Source organism: Lepeophtheirus salmonis, chromosome 1, assembly GCF_016086655.4.
Source record: "Lepeophtheirus salmonis chromosome 1, UVic_Lsal_1.4, whole genome shotgun sequence".
NCBI lineage: Eukaryota > Metazoa > Arthropoda > Copepoda > Siphonostomatoida > Caligidae > Lepeophtheirus > Lepeophtheirus salmonis.
This window is the reverse complement of record NC_052131.2, coordinates 23,210,864-23,227,715: the sequence shown is the minus strand read 5'-3', so window position 1 is coordinate 23,227,715 and position 16,852 is coordinate 23,210,864. Positions and strand designations below refer to the sequence as shown.

The 16,852-nt window shown below is 30.0% G+C and overlaps 1 protein-coding gene across 24 annotated transcripts in view; it reads right to left on the bottom strand.

Annotated features, from left to right (window-relative positions):
• Window positions 1-12,590: 12,590 nt before the first annotated feature.
• LOC121123780 (band 7 protein AGAP004871) overlaps window positions 12,591-16,852 on the bottom strand; it is a 179,097-nt gene continuing 174,835 nt past the window's right edge. For 22 of the 24 annotated variants that reach the window (XM_071889440.1, XM_071889447.1, XM_071889434.1 and 19 more), the window contains one exon: window positions 12,591-13,054. Coding sequence is in view for 10 of the 24 variants with exons in the window: in XM_071889447.1 (XP_071745548.1) it covers window positions 12,956-13,054 (99 nt within the window). In the remaining 14 variants the exon portion in view is untranslated. The remainder of the gene's footprint in view (window positions 13,055-16,852) is intronic. The other 2 variants (XM_071889433.1, XM_071889479.1) reach the window with 1 other exon arrangement.

The window sequence follows — 16,852 nt, the reverse complement described above, 5'->3', positions numbered from 1 at the left end:
CGAATATTTTATAATACATGCTGTATCACAGGTTACAATAGTGAATCGCATGTCCACAAGGGGGATACAAATCTATCGACACCACTATGCCGAGTATCAACGAACCATTCAAATATATTATAATACATATATAAGATATAAAATACATTGCATTTTATTTTTACATTCGGTACAAGAACAAAAGCACAAGAACGGTGAACCGATAAGCAATATATTGCAGTCTCGGTTTGACTTTGTTAGGTCCAGTTCTAGCGGTTCAAGTACCGGAACTGCTTGAACCGCTTGACCAATAAGGACGCAAGCATGCACGAAGAGAGTTCTTTGTTATAGTGTTACACTGCGTATTTTAAACTATATATCTTGTTTTTTTAATTAATTTAATCCTTCCTTAGGGTAATATTACAATTTTGTTGAACTTTAGTGGAAAAAAAAAAGAAAATTGAGAACCATCGCACTTATATGTGTATAGGATTGGTCTGTTGTACTCATTGATGTCTTTCATATATTGTAGAAAAATACTATTATTTGTATGTTTATTTCAAGAAGGGAAAATAAAAAACGTGTTCAAGTATATTCACCCTTTTGTTGTTGTATTACTCATGTCTTGATTAAAACAGACTTATAGAGGGAAATTTATTACCTTCTAACATGGGACTTCCCTATGCCAAAAAAAAAAAAAAGACTTTTCCTTCTGACATACTTATATGTGTATACCAATGATATTAAATATGTTTATGCACATAATAGTTGTTTGTTTAGCTTCTAAATACACTCCGCCCCACCGGAACTCAATTCGGTATTAGCCGGTAGAGGTTCATCTATGAGTTTCTAACTTTATTATGACAAAAATTAAAATTATATAACATATTCGAAATCCTTAAAAGCTGTTCCTCCATTGATTTTTTTTTTTTTTTCAAAGGATTCTATAGAAAGCTCAGTCATTTCCTCCATTGTATGAATATTTAAGACATTGGACTCCATAGAGAGGTTGTTCTTTGAATCTTTTGTGGATTTTAATTAATTTATTTCCTATAAATTAATTAATTTATTTCTTTGCACTGCTTAGAAGTTCAAAAACCTCGTCCTTGTCTTCTTTTTGACATCCTTTATACCATAGACCTTTTTTCCCCAAGTTTTTGATTGGAAGTTTTTTCTTGTCTTGTCCTGACTAATACTACTAAACTCATTATTATCCTGGAGTGCAACTTTTTGCTCTTCCTCGTTACTTTACTCTTTTACACTTTTTACATTGTTATTGCGACCCACTTCAATTACAGATTATTCCCTTATTTTCATGCTGCTGAGGGTTTGTCACTAAATTTATGTCTGTGTTGTTGGTCTTAACATTATTTTTGCATGCACTGCTGTGAGTATTGTAAAATGTTTCAATTCCTTTTTCTAAATTATTTTTATCTGTGTTATTGATATTTTCCGTGAATTGATTATTTTCATTAGTTTTAAGTCTTTTCAAAATCCATTTAGCCTAATGTTTGTAACCTGTTGACTGTTGTTTATATTTAGTCTTTCCATGTCCAAAATTAAAGCAAATTGAACATTGCAGGATGTAATTTGCAAATTCTATATGAAATATCATACTGTTTATATTGAAAGAATGTTGGAAAGTTTTTAGGTGGGACTTAACTAAGACGTTTAATAAAGAGCTCAGTTATTTTTGGGGATAGAGATATTGTTTCAAAATTGAGGAACTTCTCAGCTTCATTCCTCATTAGGCTATTCGGTGCTTCAACTTTAACAAAAGGACCTAAATGATTAGCTACTTCCTCATAAGATACCGTGCCCAAGACCTTCTTCAATCTGATATTGAAGTTTCTTCCTCGTTGCCTGATGTCAGTAAAACTACAACACTCTATATTTGCATTATAAGGATTGCCTTCTTTGTCTTTCAACTCTACAGTGAGAGAGAAACAAATTATTTCACCCAGAAGCAACCCTTGGCTACCATAATTATCGATGTAGCCCATTGCAGATGTAGTCCTCAGACATGGCATCCAAATGCTGGTTGACAGTGTCCTTGAGGTTGTTGATATTTGGGTGGCGGATAGTACAGGCCTTAGACTCAACATGCACCCAAAAAGTGAAGACCAATGGGATGGCATCTTGTGAGTAGGGGGCAAATTTTCTTTGCACAGGAAGGCAAGTTGTCCTCCAACCACTTCTGGGCCTTTTTCGACGTATGTGCAGGTATACTATTCTTCTGGAACACCAAGTTCATGTCTGGTTAGTTGGTCTGGAGCCATGGTAACAACTTCTCCACTGTTGGTTTCTTGCTAACCTCCAAAAGTGAACAGACCGAAATTCGTTGGTCACCTTCAGATTGTATTTTCCTCGGCTTCTAAGACACTTAGGTCTTATTTTTATTTATTTCATTTATTTTTGTTTATTTTTAGTATTTGACCGGAACAAATTTAACCATCCGCAAAAACTCTGTTTTATGCGGCAAACCTGAAGTTTAAAGATTTTATCACCGCACCCGGTTGGGGGTTTTACAGGAAACATATCTAACATCCATTAGATTGAGATCTAAAGTATCCTGTGCAATCATAACAACGTTTTCTTGATTCATCTTTTGTAAGGTTATTCTTCTAGCACTGTTTTCAAAACTAACAATTAGTGAGCACTTAATCAAGCCACTCTCAAAATTTTTGATGATTTCCATTCCATCCGGCTTATATGTATAATATTTATTAGTAACCTACTTTAGAATTTATAGTTTTGACAACTTTAGCCAGGGGTGTCCATAAGAGGTAAGCTTGAGGGGCTGTAGCTCCCCCACCCCTCCGAAAAAATTTATGCATTTTTTAATTTTTGCTAGAAAAAATAATATTTCAACTTTTTTATTCAAAAAATTTAATATTTTGTAAATAGCTATGGATTTGAGAAATTAGTTTCCAAAAATTGAATTTTCTGTAAATAGCTGTAAATTTTTGAAATATTTTTAGCCCCTCCGCCAAAAATTTAGAAATTGTGGCTTTTTGCTAGAAAATTGGATATTTGATTTTTTTTTTTTTAATTCTTAATATTTTTTAATAGCTGTATATTTTAGAAATTATTTGTTATTTAATGTCATTTTTTATACCGTGATTAATGAACTGGATATGAAATAAACAACAAAAAATAACGTATTTAATTATATGATAAACTGTTAAAAGATTATAAAAATTATGTTATATATAATTTTTACCACTTTTATAAATATTCAATTCTTTTTGCACACGTAAATATCAATGAAAAAGCTAAAAAGATGTGTAAAGATGTAAAACTTTGATAATAAATATATCCTTTTTTTAAAATAATCTTCACTACATGTTATTTCAACAAGTTATAATTTGTTAGTCTTATAGTAAAAATGTTAAATTTGTATTACTGATAAAAAAAATTGTGAAATATTAATTACTTAATGCGAATTTTTTTAATCAAATTAGTATTAATCAGTTTCGATAAGGTTGCATATAACATATTATATGAAATACGCATCATTCTTCAAATTGAAAAAAGACGTCTTATCTAGATAAAATAACAATTTTATATAATCAGATTAGATGTTGTAGGAGTTTACTGAAAATTATTGGAGATAAAATGTACCTTCAAAGTAAATTTTCTTTATAAATATCAGGGTATTTTATCAGGGTGTATATTTAGTTCATTAAAGGAGGGGTAAACTATATCTAGAATCAAAAATGGATAATTTGAACATTTATTACGTATGTTACAAAAAATTTCAAATTCAATGTTTTCCTTTTAAACCTGTTTTATCAAATAATAAATGAAAAACATTATATCTGTAGCAAAATGATGTCTGTAGCTTCCATTTTAATGAAATTATAATCAATTTACCGTTGTAATTTTTTCCTGTTTTTCATCCTGTTTATTTTATAACCAACATCAAAATCTGTGATGTAATATGATATTTCAATAAAACAACACAACATTCTTAAACATCAAGAGAATTGAATGACTTTGTCAGGATTTTTTTAAAATAGATTACTTTTAAATACTTGAAATTGAAAAAAAAAACATTGATAAGAAAAAGTACTTTAATATTGAGTAGTAATAAAAATTGAAGGTGCTAATGGCGGTTTGAAATTTATTTACATCGTATTAACAGATTAGTTGACAATTAACCAAAATGCTAGATAAATAAATAAGTTAACGTCCATCATATTTTTTATTTAATCCATGATACTTTATTTGTAATTGTGAAGACTACTTTGAGGTGACTTTTTCTACAGCAAAATGGTGCGATTAAAAGAAGCAACGCATTAATTGTTTTGGTTTTTTTTTTAACTGGGTGAACAGACATAGCACTTGCATTGAACCCTACTTCAAACCAATGATAAATTTAAATTACATCAAAGTAATATATCTACTAAAAATCCCAATAAATTGTTAGATTTGTATCTAAAATAATTATGGATCGATAAGGGATTCAAAAAATCCAACAATTCCAAATAAATATATGAGTATTATTTTTCCATTATAATAGATAATTTATTATCCACAATAAATAATAAGATTGTATAGCGATGTAATAACATATATTTAAAACATGAGAGTCTCATATATAAAATAAAACAATGTATTAAAGGGCAGACCTTTAATTGGCAGTAATGTTTGAATCATTTTACTTCTTGGTCTACTTTTGACATCCAATTGAGCTCTATATTCTGTTTTATAAGGTGTAGTAAAAATATATTCATAAATCCAATTTTGATTATCTCCTAGGCAATCAAAACAGTTATAAAGCTTGGTAGTTGAAGCCCCCAAAATTGCTGATATCAAAAAATGTTGATTTTTCTTTCATGAATAGGAAAAATAAAATAAAAGGATACGCGAATCATCAAAGGTTCGTTGTGGTGTTCTCCCTTTTTCTCTAAAAGAATACTTTAAAAAATAGCTTTTACAATACTTTTTATAAATTAAAAAAAATATTTATGAAAATTATTTAAGACTGAATACAAAAATAATGCTTTATTTGAATATTTATTGACTGATTAAAGATTTACTTCCTTTTTTTAAACATTGATTGAGTTAGTCGGTGACCAAATGAAAGAATTTTCAAAAATTTGGTAATCGTTATGATTTTACCAAATAACAACTTTTCTCCACTAGCCATGACCAGAATTCGAATAAAGTTTAATACAATACACACTAATGTATGTACATAGATTATTAGGATAAAAAAGATATTTGACAATACATTTAGGTACACGCACAGAACTCGGATTTTGTAGCAATGTGAATCATAGACTTTTTTTTAGTTATAGCATCGTGATAATTTCTACTCTTCCATCATGATATATTTATTTACTTTTCTAGCACTGGATGTCGTTATGACTATTAATGATCATTAATGGAGTTTATAATGAGGGTTATATTATTTTTGAATCTATAATGCTTATTTTCCTAAGGCTCAGCATTTTAAGTTGTGGCATATGAACCTAGTCACACATTCCCAAATGAAGATTAAATACCTATTCATAAACAAAATCCGTTTCTTCACTTTCCAAGAAAACCTGGAATAAAATATGGTTGCTTTGTCCTTCTATCTAAAAATATTTAATAGTAGGAGCAGTAAAAAATTGCTATTATTTTCCCAAAAGATGGCTTCAGTAATGTACAGGAAATGGCAGCAAAACCAAGACTGTTAATTAATGTTTATCTTCTCATTTCTATGAAAATGTTTAATGATTATTTTGATATTCGGTTTCCGCACTCCTTTTTTACATAAACAAACTATACTAATCATTTCATCATCATGAGCGGACAACAAGCAAAAAGGCAGCCCATCTCAGATCTCCTAGAACACAAATGTGGACTCACTGAAGTCATCCATAGTGGCTGTATGGGGCATCTTGTCAAAGGAGTTTGTCATCAACTCCTGTATGACCATTAGGCGACGTGTAAAGGCTGTGATTGATAATGAAAGTGGCCATTTTGAGCAAAAAAAAAGTTTTCCAAAAACCTTTTCTACAGGTTTTATAAAAATTATTTTTTTGCAGATTATTAAAGATATAGAATTATTGATGTATTTCTAAATCCATGTCTCGAGTCCACATTTTGCTGCCCTAAACTGTGTATCTTGTGATGTACAACTGCAATCGGCTTACATTAGATAGAGTTTGAAAGATAAGGTTTCTTAGTAGAAACACTTATTTAGACAGTTTTGTTATTGCTTGACTCAGTATTATTTGACTGGTCGTCAAAGATGAACACAAGCGAATAGAAAATAAGCCCTACTTTACAGGGGTTTTTTCGAACAAGGCGAAAACGCAAGCCAGACGGCTGAAAATAGGCATAGTCTTTATGGTACTAATACTGTGACAGCCAATTATGAGCTATTTTGGTTTAGTCAACACTGTTCCACCCCCCTGTCCATAGTAATTTATTATTTTATTTACTAATTTGTTATTTTAAACAAGAAATAAAAGGATTTGCAGGTGCTACAGTTGCACCTTGTGATGTTGATTTTGTGTATTTTTTGCATGGTCCGTTTTATGGAATTATTAATCTGTTAAAGGATTTTTTTTTCCTTAGCTATTGTATTATTGTTTAACTCCTGAGATGTGAACTTCCTTTTCTACTGCATTCAATTATATTCAAAACCTGATTAAATATTTAAGATTTGTTGCAAGTTATAATTATAAGTCCTTTTTTGTATCAGAGTAGAATTGAGGAACAACATCGGAGTAATTCATGTTTATTTCCTTCTGCAACTCAACTTTCGTCACATTTAATTTTAGCTGATCTAATGAAATGTCATGACAGTGAAGCTGCTCTCCCCTTCAAATTGTCAGGATTAACATGTTGATTTTCGGTTTATTTTTTTAAAATAACCAAAATACATACGTTTTTCATAATTCCTTCCCCCCCCACGAGCCGTTGTTATATGTTTATACAAAGTGTATACATGTTTATTTGACAGAATTATATGGGAAATTGTATGGTTTAAGGATTGAATTTGGTGTATTCATTGATAACAAGTTCCTGAATGACAATATTATTTGTCATATCTGACATTACTCGTGAAGCTATAATATCATCGAGTAACAAGCAGACGTAGTCATGTTTCGTCTCTTCTTGGGTTATGTCATTGACCCGAAAGTGGTGGTCAGCTTGGGCAAACCATAATGAATGTCGTTTCGTATAAAAATGGTATTTAGTTTAACTAACAGTGAACTTAAAATTGGTTTTACTTTATTGTTTATTTCCATTCTCGATATTCTTCTGTTTGGGGTCATCAATTTATAGATATAGGTTTCTGCTTGAATAGTTAATTATAATAACCTTTATATATTTTAAGTATATACATGATGGATTAATCAGGTCGCCACACTTGTATAATTAATCAGGAGTAACTTTCTGATGAAGTAAAAATATGTAAGCAAGCTAAAGCTTTTTTACTTCATGTCTCATATATTTAATTGCATCAGTATGAGTTAATTAATTATCAATTAGGTGCAGACAGTATACATTATTATTGTAATAAGAAAATACATCTCTTACGAATTCAGCCTACTATTTTCTGTTTATTAAATGGATGGACTCTTATTGCCCCTGGACTATATAAAAAAATATGATGGTACATTATCTAATTATTTTAGAACATAACAGAGTACATTTACAAACCTATGTAATTGTACAAATGGACTTATATACATAAAAATATTTAGTAATTGGATGATTGTTTTGTCGTTTTGTCTACAACAAGGATTGACATTTGGTTTTTCAAAATGAAAATGGAGTTCCTTACCAAAAATAATTATAGTTAAATTTTGTGAATATTTATATCGTTTAAAAAACATGAAACAGCGAGTCGGGTTTTGTCAAATTTCCAGTAGATTTGTTCGAATATATAGATAATATATTCATATATACAGGTTATCCTTTGTTTCTCGACACCAAAATACGCTTTAATACCATGTAAATCCTTGATTTGAGATAAGCACCTTTATTAATACCTTACAGGCGTTTTATCACATACTCTACTAAATATACACACATTCAAAATAAAAGACAAAAACAACCTTGCACTCTCTTACAGAGTCAATTATAAATTGGAAAGGCAATTAATGATAATATGATAATTAACAGTATTGCCCAGCATTGTCCGGAGTAGTTAGACGTCAGCTAAGAGACGAATTTTGCTTAAATAGTATAGAAGATAACTCCCCAGCAAAAGCGTTAATGTTACTTTCCATTTTTTATGAGCACGCTCACATGTAACTACTCAATATATATAGCAATTGATGCTATGTGTGTTCTTTCCTCAAGAATGAATGAATAATAAAAGTTTGAGAAAAAAAAATATGGTGGGAGGACTGATAAAGATGAGTTCTTTATTGTCTAGTGCGATTATTAAAAAAACCAGTGATAACCGTGTGCTAAATACAAAACGCCTCCGAGAGTTAATTTAATGTCAGATACCAATGTTAATTTTTTATTCTTATCTTTACAAATAATGCAAATTTATATGAATTATGATAACATTTGAGCGCAATAACAAACAAAAAAAGTAAAAAGCAGTACTACATATTCTATGCTTCATGTACGCACATACCTTTAATATTTCATTAATATGACTAGATTATTATTTATTCGATCAAAAAAATATATATAATAAACATCAGCGATTACTACGTTCGATTCTTTATACAAACGCCTGCAATAACTCATTAATACGACTTCATTGTTATTTCTTCGATCAAAATATGATTATAATATATTTGCGAATCAAAGCACATCCAAGAGCTGTTGATTTTTTTCAAATTTTACGACTACCATCCCATTTTTATTGTTTTACCCACTTAAATATATAAAAAAAAAACCTTCACATTTTTTTCATGTAAAAACATAAAGTTCCAACTAACATTCCTTTTTTCCGACTCAAATAATCTATGAAGTATCAAACACAAGCCCACACAGTCTTGTGGCAAGAGTCCTCATATTTGTACCCCCCAATTCAAGTCTTAAACCCAAAAACTTAAAAATTATTGAATATCAGATTTGATACGAAAAAACTAATTAGAAATTCATTATGAGCATGTCAAGTACTATTATAGTGTAACTGGTGGGAGTACTCGACATTGCCCGATGTTATTAAGCGTCAAGCCGAATACAAATTTTGCTTTAATAGTAAAGTAGATAGCTCCCAACAAATCCTAGGTTTTACTCTACGTATTACATGTGCACACTCACACGAAGCGACTTACTCAATACTTCGACGTTCATTCCTCTAGAATGAAAAATAATAATAATGAGAGCTTGAGAAAAAAAAAATAATATTATGATTTGATGAGCCAGGGATTACTTTAGTTCGTTGCCAAGCCGCACCTAAATTCCCATTCCTTTTTATCAATTTTATATAAAGTGCTCCCTTTTTTTTCTTTTTTTGATATGAGTTGAACTAAATACTTGCGTGATTTAATTAATTTTTCTACAGTGCTTTATTATAATTAATTCCCTTTCTAGTGTATTTGACTATGAGATACATCAGGGATCACTATATAGAATGTACCATTTGACTTTTCTTTTTTTTTTACATTTAGACATTCATATATACAAATACACATATAAACTTTATTTTATAAACGTAGATATGTAATTGTAAAGATTTTTAACATCATTAAAATTTTGCAAAATAGCGTAATTAATTAATAGTAACCTCTTGTGAAGAAAAATATATTAAAATGACAAAATACTTTTCTACTTATTCATTTATTTCATTCCACCCGTATTAATTAGGTGCACATAATGTACATAAGTATTATTATAAGCAAATATACTGGTTTAATTCATTAACTAGTTTTGTGGTTAAGACCAACTTATTTGAGACCAAGAGGGATTGAGATCAAGAGAAAAATTATTTATACTATTATTCTTTGAAAAACTTTTTTTTGTTCAGTTACTTAGGTCCTGCCAAGTTATTCATACAATATCAAGACTTTGATAATTCAAGCCATGTACATACCCCCAGAATCATATCAATTCAAGGTATATTGGTCAACTTTTATCCTCAAATTTTGAAAACTTCAAATTAGAGTGTTATCAGTCATGTACATACATTTTTTATATGGATATACAGGTCTTATTTAGAGTCTCACTACTTAAGACCGTGGATAATGAGAGGTGATATTGGGAGGATAGGAAAGGGGAGGGGGGGGGATTGTAGGTTCTACAATCCAATAATTGAAATATAAAAACTTTATAATATTTATGTAAGGAGGGAAATAAAAATATTGAAGTAAGGGTCTTGCATTTTTAATATAAGTTTTCTCGACTTTTTCTTTAAAACCTATTATCTATAGATACACCACTTAATATATGATATAGGACCTATAAAAACCAATATTTCCGAGAAAATTAAATTTTGGAAGTGCAAAATTGAATATTCCAATATATATATATATTACTAAGATTATTGAAAAAATATAAGTAGTGTGGCTACGGATGTTATAATGAATTCTTCTTATTCTATATATATATATAACATATGGGCTGAAAAGCCCTGGGCGTAACAAAGAAAATACTTTTTTTTTTCCCTTCAAAATTGGTTTTTTTACATTTTTATAAATCATTTTATGGAGTGGAGCCCATATAAGACTTTTTTTAGACATTGTTTTGTTTGAACAGTATTTTTTTCCAATTAAGAAGCAGTGGAAAATTAAAACAAAAATAACAAACCTAGGATCACACTTAGCACAAAAACTCACAAACTATGAATAGACTGTTAGAAAATGTTTAAAGCTGCCTTTTCAAGGTTGTTACTAACGGAAATCGAGGGGAATTCAAAAAAAAAGTTCCAGCAATGAGCAAAGCCCGATAATTTTCAGCCCAAGTGGTATGTAGGACATCAAAAGCAAGTACAAATATGTTTCTTTCGTGCAGTAAATATTTTGAATAAAAATACATCTCCTTATATTATATATGGAATTAATAACAATGGATAACAATTGTGTATAAGTGTTTCATGCATTATATATTTAATTTACTTATGTCATTAGTAAATAACCTTGCATTCCTCGGAGTGTCAAGCCGTCCACAAAAAAAGTAGATAATATCGGTATTATTCGATCAAAATATTTCCTCTTTCTTTTTAATATGAGACGCTGAGTTTTAGCTGCTCACGCTTGTTGCTACATTGTTATTTGTTAGATTGAGTAGACCTGCATATCTAACGTTATAAGTACATATTCAAAAATGAGGTCTCGACAGGCAAAACCTTGCTTTATTAACATATATATACGAAGATTGTTTGAAAAGTCCGAGGAAAGTGAAAGAAAAGGCACCACTAGTATGCATCGAGGTTATGTTTAGTTAGTCTCTTGAAAGAACACACACCAATTTTTAGCCAGATCGGTCTTTTTCTTTTTTAAAGTGAGACGGAAGATGAGGTGTGTCAGAAAATTGGAGAAATAATCAGTCATATGGGACGACCAAGAAATATCCTTTGAGATAATGGCATGACATTTAGATCAAAAAAGTTTACATCAACCCTCTACCGATGGAAAACAAATTTGAAGTTTAGATGCACCTACAGACCCACAGGAAATTGAATTCGAAAGAAACCAATAAATAATTAAAGTCTTTTCCGATCGTACAAAAAACTCAATTCATCAATGACTACTGGTGTAACATGTTTCCAGAAGTGAAAATGGAGTGATCCCATCAGAAAAGATATTTAAGAATGTGTGAATAGAAATACATTCATGGAATGAACTGAGGAAAAAGAGGAAGAAGTCTCCAACGATTCTGATTTTCTTTGTGGTGATAAAGTGTGGGTAAAACTACCCACTTTGCGTGTGAGGTAATCTACCGGTGGGGCATTTAAAAAATTTAAGTAAATTGAAAACATTACATTAATAGGATAATTTCAACTTTTGACCATTATTTTTTAAAATATATTGAGTATAACCGTGAATGAAAATAGTCGGTATATTTCAAAATTAATACGAGGTTTAACGTCGACATTGACGGAGTTCACCGTCATGTAAAGGTTATAAGGGGAATGAAGAATGAACGCATTGCCCAAAGCGAAGAAGTAAACCAGAATCAATTGATTGTAAGACTTAAGAGAAAGAAGCCTGGAAAACTTGAGGGATTTGCTTGTGAAGAGGACATCACGGGGGAATTGGGTTAAAAGGTATAAGTTGTTTATGTTATTTTATATCAGTATAAATAAAGAAGGTGAGGGATCAACTCGTGTCTATTGTCTCAATTCAGCGTTAAGGCGAAGAAGGGGAAATAGTTATTAAGATGGTAGCTTAGTTTTACTCTCATTTGTCAATCAATTATACAACATGGGACTCTCAAGTCTGACACAGTCGTCCTAGACTCACGCATTTCTACCAAATATCACATCACACACTGAATTTCAAAACATGAACAACCGATTGAATGACATTATACACTTCAAAACGTTATAACACTGATGATATATCACGGTAAGACAAAAAATATAATGTCAAACTCATTTCAAAACTTGAGTCATGTTATTGTAATTAATATCCCATTAGAAGCCTTATTCTCATTTTAAGCAATAATAACAATAAATTCAAAGCCTTAAAAGTGAATATAGTTAAAGTGTTTTCAAATGTTTTTATTAAATCATAATTATTTATTTGTTAGTTCATATCTTTCTTACTTTTTTGTTCTTTTTTAATATTATATTAAACTAAAATGAAATATAAATGTACGTTTTATTCAAAGTGATATTCCATTCCTTCTCTCTATTTCAATTCCAAGTCAAGACAATATGCACTTGTACACTCTCATTAGAGTATAGACATTAATATACCTACATTTATAAATATGTATATATAATTTGGTTCATAAATATTGCAGATAAAGAAATATAAAAGAAACGAATAGAATTGAATTTTATGTGGCTTGAGCGACGAAGTCGGTGAGGATTGATGAGTCGTTGTTGTATATATAACTATTTTGACATATAACTAGTTAAATTAATTGGCATAGGAAAGATGATGGTCGAGTTGTGCTCAGCAGCAATGCTGTTAAGTGTCTGTAAATACCTCAACTGCAAAGATAAAGTTGGAAATTAGAACTTCATAAAATATACAAGATAAGAAGGGATAAAAGGTTGAGTGTGTTAAATAATATACAAAACTTGCGTGATTGAACTAAACATCTAACATGAAAAACGTTCATTTTGAATAAGTATTTTATACATTTAAACAATTATAAGGCTTGGATCCGTTCCCACTTTGTCCATACGTTTCTGAAAAATATCCGTGCAGGAGTTCATTCATTAATTTTTTGCGTTTATATGTTCATTTTTGCCGTTCATTAGTAAATTTAATTCAATAAAGAAAGACGACTATGTATGACGTGCTTAATGTTTGTCTAAATTTATTTGGCAGATATATCTTTTGAGGTACTACTTATAACGTCACTCGTCCATTTTTTCTCGTGACGTATGCATATGCTTTTGTTTTTTCTTTTTGACAGAATTGACGTTATAAATTCATGTAAGCTATGGACTTAAGCATTATATTGTCAAAGATCCTAGTGGACAAAAAGTTTTCTTGTAGCCAATAAATTTGGTCAAAAATTGATCATATGGTCATCGTTTCGCTAAATGATTTTAGCCTTGGTCTTACGTAGTAAAATACATCTTAGAGAAAAATAAAAAGGGAGCAAACAAATTAATGGTTAAATGAACGCCATTCTCAGATTTTTTCCAAACCCATTCAGACCAAAGTGTAGATTTTTCTACATCACTATTATAACCAGTTAACATAATAACTATATGCATGAATATTAAACTTATTAGAAGTTTTGCTTCTACTAACGATGCTCATGATGATCTATATTATATATTTTTTAGATATTAAGTACTTTCAATATTAATATTTGCAGCTATATTCATAAGAGCAAGTTCAAAAATGGCGCCCTTGACATTTTGAACGTAGTGTAACGACATTTTTTATTTGTTTTTAAACTATATATTAAAAGAATAACAAATATAACCTCAAATTTTGAGACTTATAGATCTTTTTTTTTAATTATCGTTTCAATAGAAAGGGTTCAAATTCGTGAAAAAATTTAATTTTTCGGTCTGAATGGGTTGATCGTTCAATTGTTTGCCTTTCAAACTCTCAAAAATGAACGGAAAGCATCCAAGCCTGACAACTATATATATATATTTATTTAAAAAAAACATAGACTATTCCAGTGAGTAATATGAATGCGAGGTATAACGATTTACTTTATATAAAAGAAGTACATTTATAAACATCTTTTACCAATGAAATTGCTCAATTACAGAAAAAATGTAATTTTCTGTAAAATGTGACATTAAATCTATTACTAAAGATTTTTGGCTCAATTTTCTCTATGAATGAGTTGTATTTATATATTAAAAGCATATATTTTGAAGACCCTTGCCTTAATAAATATCGAACATAAATAATATAGGAATACAATTTATGCAATAATAAATTACTACATGATAGCAACGAAAATACTTTTTTACGAGATATTAATTAAAATTTTAGCAGATTTTTTTAGCATAATATTTTAAAACTCGTTACTACTAAGAAGACATCCTTTGATTTGTTATTCATTGCAAACAGTTCATGAATCTGAGAATATAAAAGGAATTTTGTTCTCCTACTTTATTCTAAGTATCTCTTTAGCTCTGGAAATAAACTATAAGGTAATATTATGATAACTATTTATATAAAAAAATCTCTAGGATATTCAATCCCCTACCGAAGTTTTATCTGCTTTAAAGATACATAGTTAAGTTCAGGAAAACACAAAAGGGGCCTCTTTAACTAAAGTTTTATACTACATATTTCAAATTTGTTGTATTTAAATATTGATTATGGCTTTACACCACACAAGTTGTTTGGGGATCTTCTTTAATTACGGACCATCCTTGTGCAACATCTAAACGTTCATCCTGACTTAAACAGAGTGGTATATTATGATTGAAGAATGTTAAAATACTTATGTCAATGTTGAAAATTGAGATATATCATAGGTGAAAGGAATCTATCTGAATGTTGTTACATATGACTTGATAATGTTATGGAGTTCAAGAGTCCTCCAATAGTTATCAGAAACTGATAATCATTCACATTTTACCCTTTCTACTCCGGTCAATCTTAAATGCAGATCCAGAATTATCCTATGTTTATCATTAAGTACACGCCAAGTAAAGAAAGTATTAAATAAAATATCTCAGAAGTTATTAGATCTATGAAAAGCATATTTTAGATCGTGAAAGATTCTATCCAAAAACTAATTCTTTTTAGGTACATTGTATAATTTTGCCTGAACTTTATACTCTCTCTTTCACATTTGAAATAAAAGCGAAAAGTTGAAGGTCAATTATTGTAATCTTAGAATCATAGAAAAATACAACAAAAAGTCGACTACTTTACAGATGATCTTCTCCGGCCTCATTCAATAGTCCACGGATCGACTCCAAGCTCCCTCCCCCCCCAATACATATTCTATAAGAGACAAACTCAAAACTTCCTCCACATAATGAGATCTTTCATCTACTTTAATGATACTCCAAAGTGCTAATTGTACAAATATCTCAAAAAAGTCGAGATCTTTCTCTCCTACTCTAACAATATTTTCATCGCTTAACCTGGCGAAGTAATTTTCTTTTTATTAAAATTGAATTTCAACTTTCCGCTAAGACAGTATCCAATTTTAAGATAGAAAGATAAAGTATGACGTGTAGGCAAACTTATTCAATGCACTCCCTTAATTTCATATATGCATCAAATATTTTAGTGCAACAAAAGTACATCAATATGTTCAATGTGTCAGGCAGTTCTTTCCGGATGTTTTCCAGTGAATTCAACTTTATAAAGACAGGGGCTTATTTTATTTTCTTCAAAAAAATAAAATAAAGATTACGTGAAACAATAAATGTCAGAGACACTATCAGTAAAAATGGGAGTGTTTCTTTCGCCAATTCATTTAAATGAATTTATTATATGAGTTGGATTTACGCCCACAAAAACGGAGCCAATTTTTTACATATTGTCAAAATCAGATGTTCTTCCTGTATTAAAAAATATCTTGTTACAAGAATCTCATAGCCTAAAAAATATCTACTCAAATGTGTAGTAACCAGAGTTGATGATTTTTTAAATTAGATTTTTGTACTAAATCATTATTGAAGAGGTATCGTTCAGGAAGTAGAGAATGAGGACCTAAAACTTGCAGTAGTCATTCATTACAGATATAATCCCTTTATTTTGAATTTCAAGGTTTCATTACAAAATCCAACGACAGATTAAACAAAAAAATCAAGTTTTGTTTTGATGTCATGTCAAGTGTAAAAATTTCTGGAACAACAATATGGCCAATTCTGGCTGCCTACGTGTGGCTTTCTCTAGCCCTAACCTCAACCCCTGGAATTAGCAGTTTAAAATGGCATGGAGTTTTAATGGCCACTGGACCTATTATCTAAATTTTGTATTTGCTCCGAGCTGCTATTATAACAGCGTGGTACGCCATAGAGACGGCTTTCATCGTCAAAAGCTGTCAATCCGTGCACCGGTATGTCGAGGCTATTATTGCTTGGAAAGCAAGGCATATTGAATAAAAAATATAGCTAAATATAGTTTTTAAACATATCAAAAATTGGTTTTTCGTTGTTATTTCTTGATTCCATAAAAATAACGTTTTTTGTAAATTAGTCATGCTAATGCAAGTTTTGGGTCGCCACTCTGGAATATAGTAATAATTAATAATAGAAACTAGCTCAGAGCAATAGTGGGGTGGTACAATCTTCACAAGAGAGATCATAATTATTTTTTTTTTAAATATCTTTGTTAGGAAAATT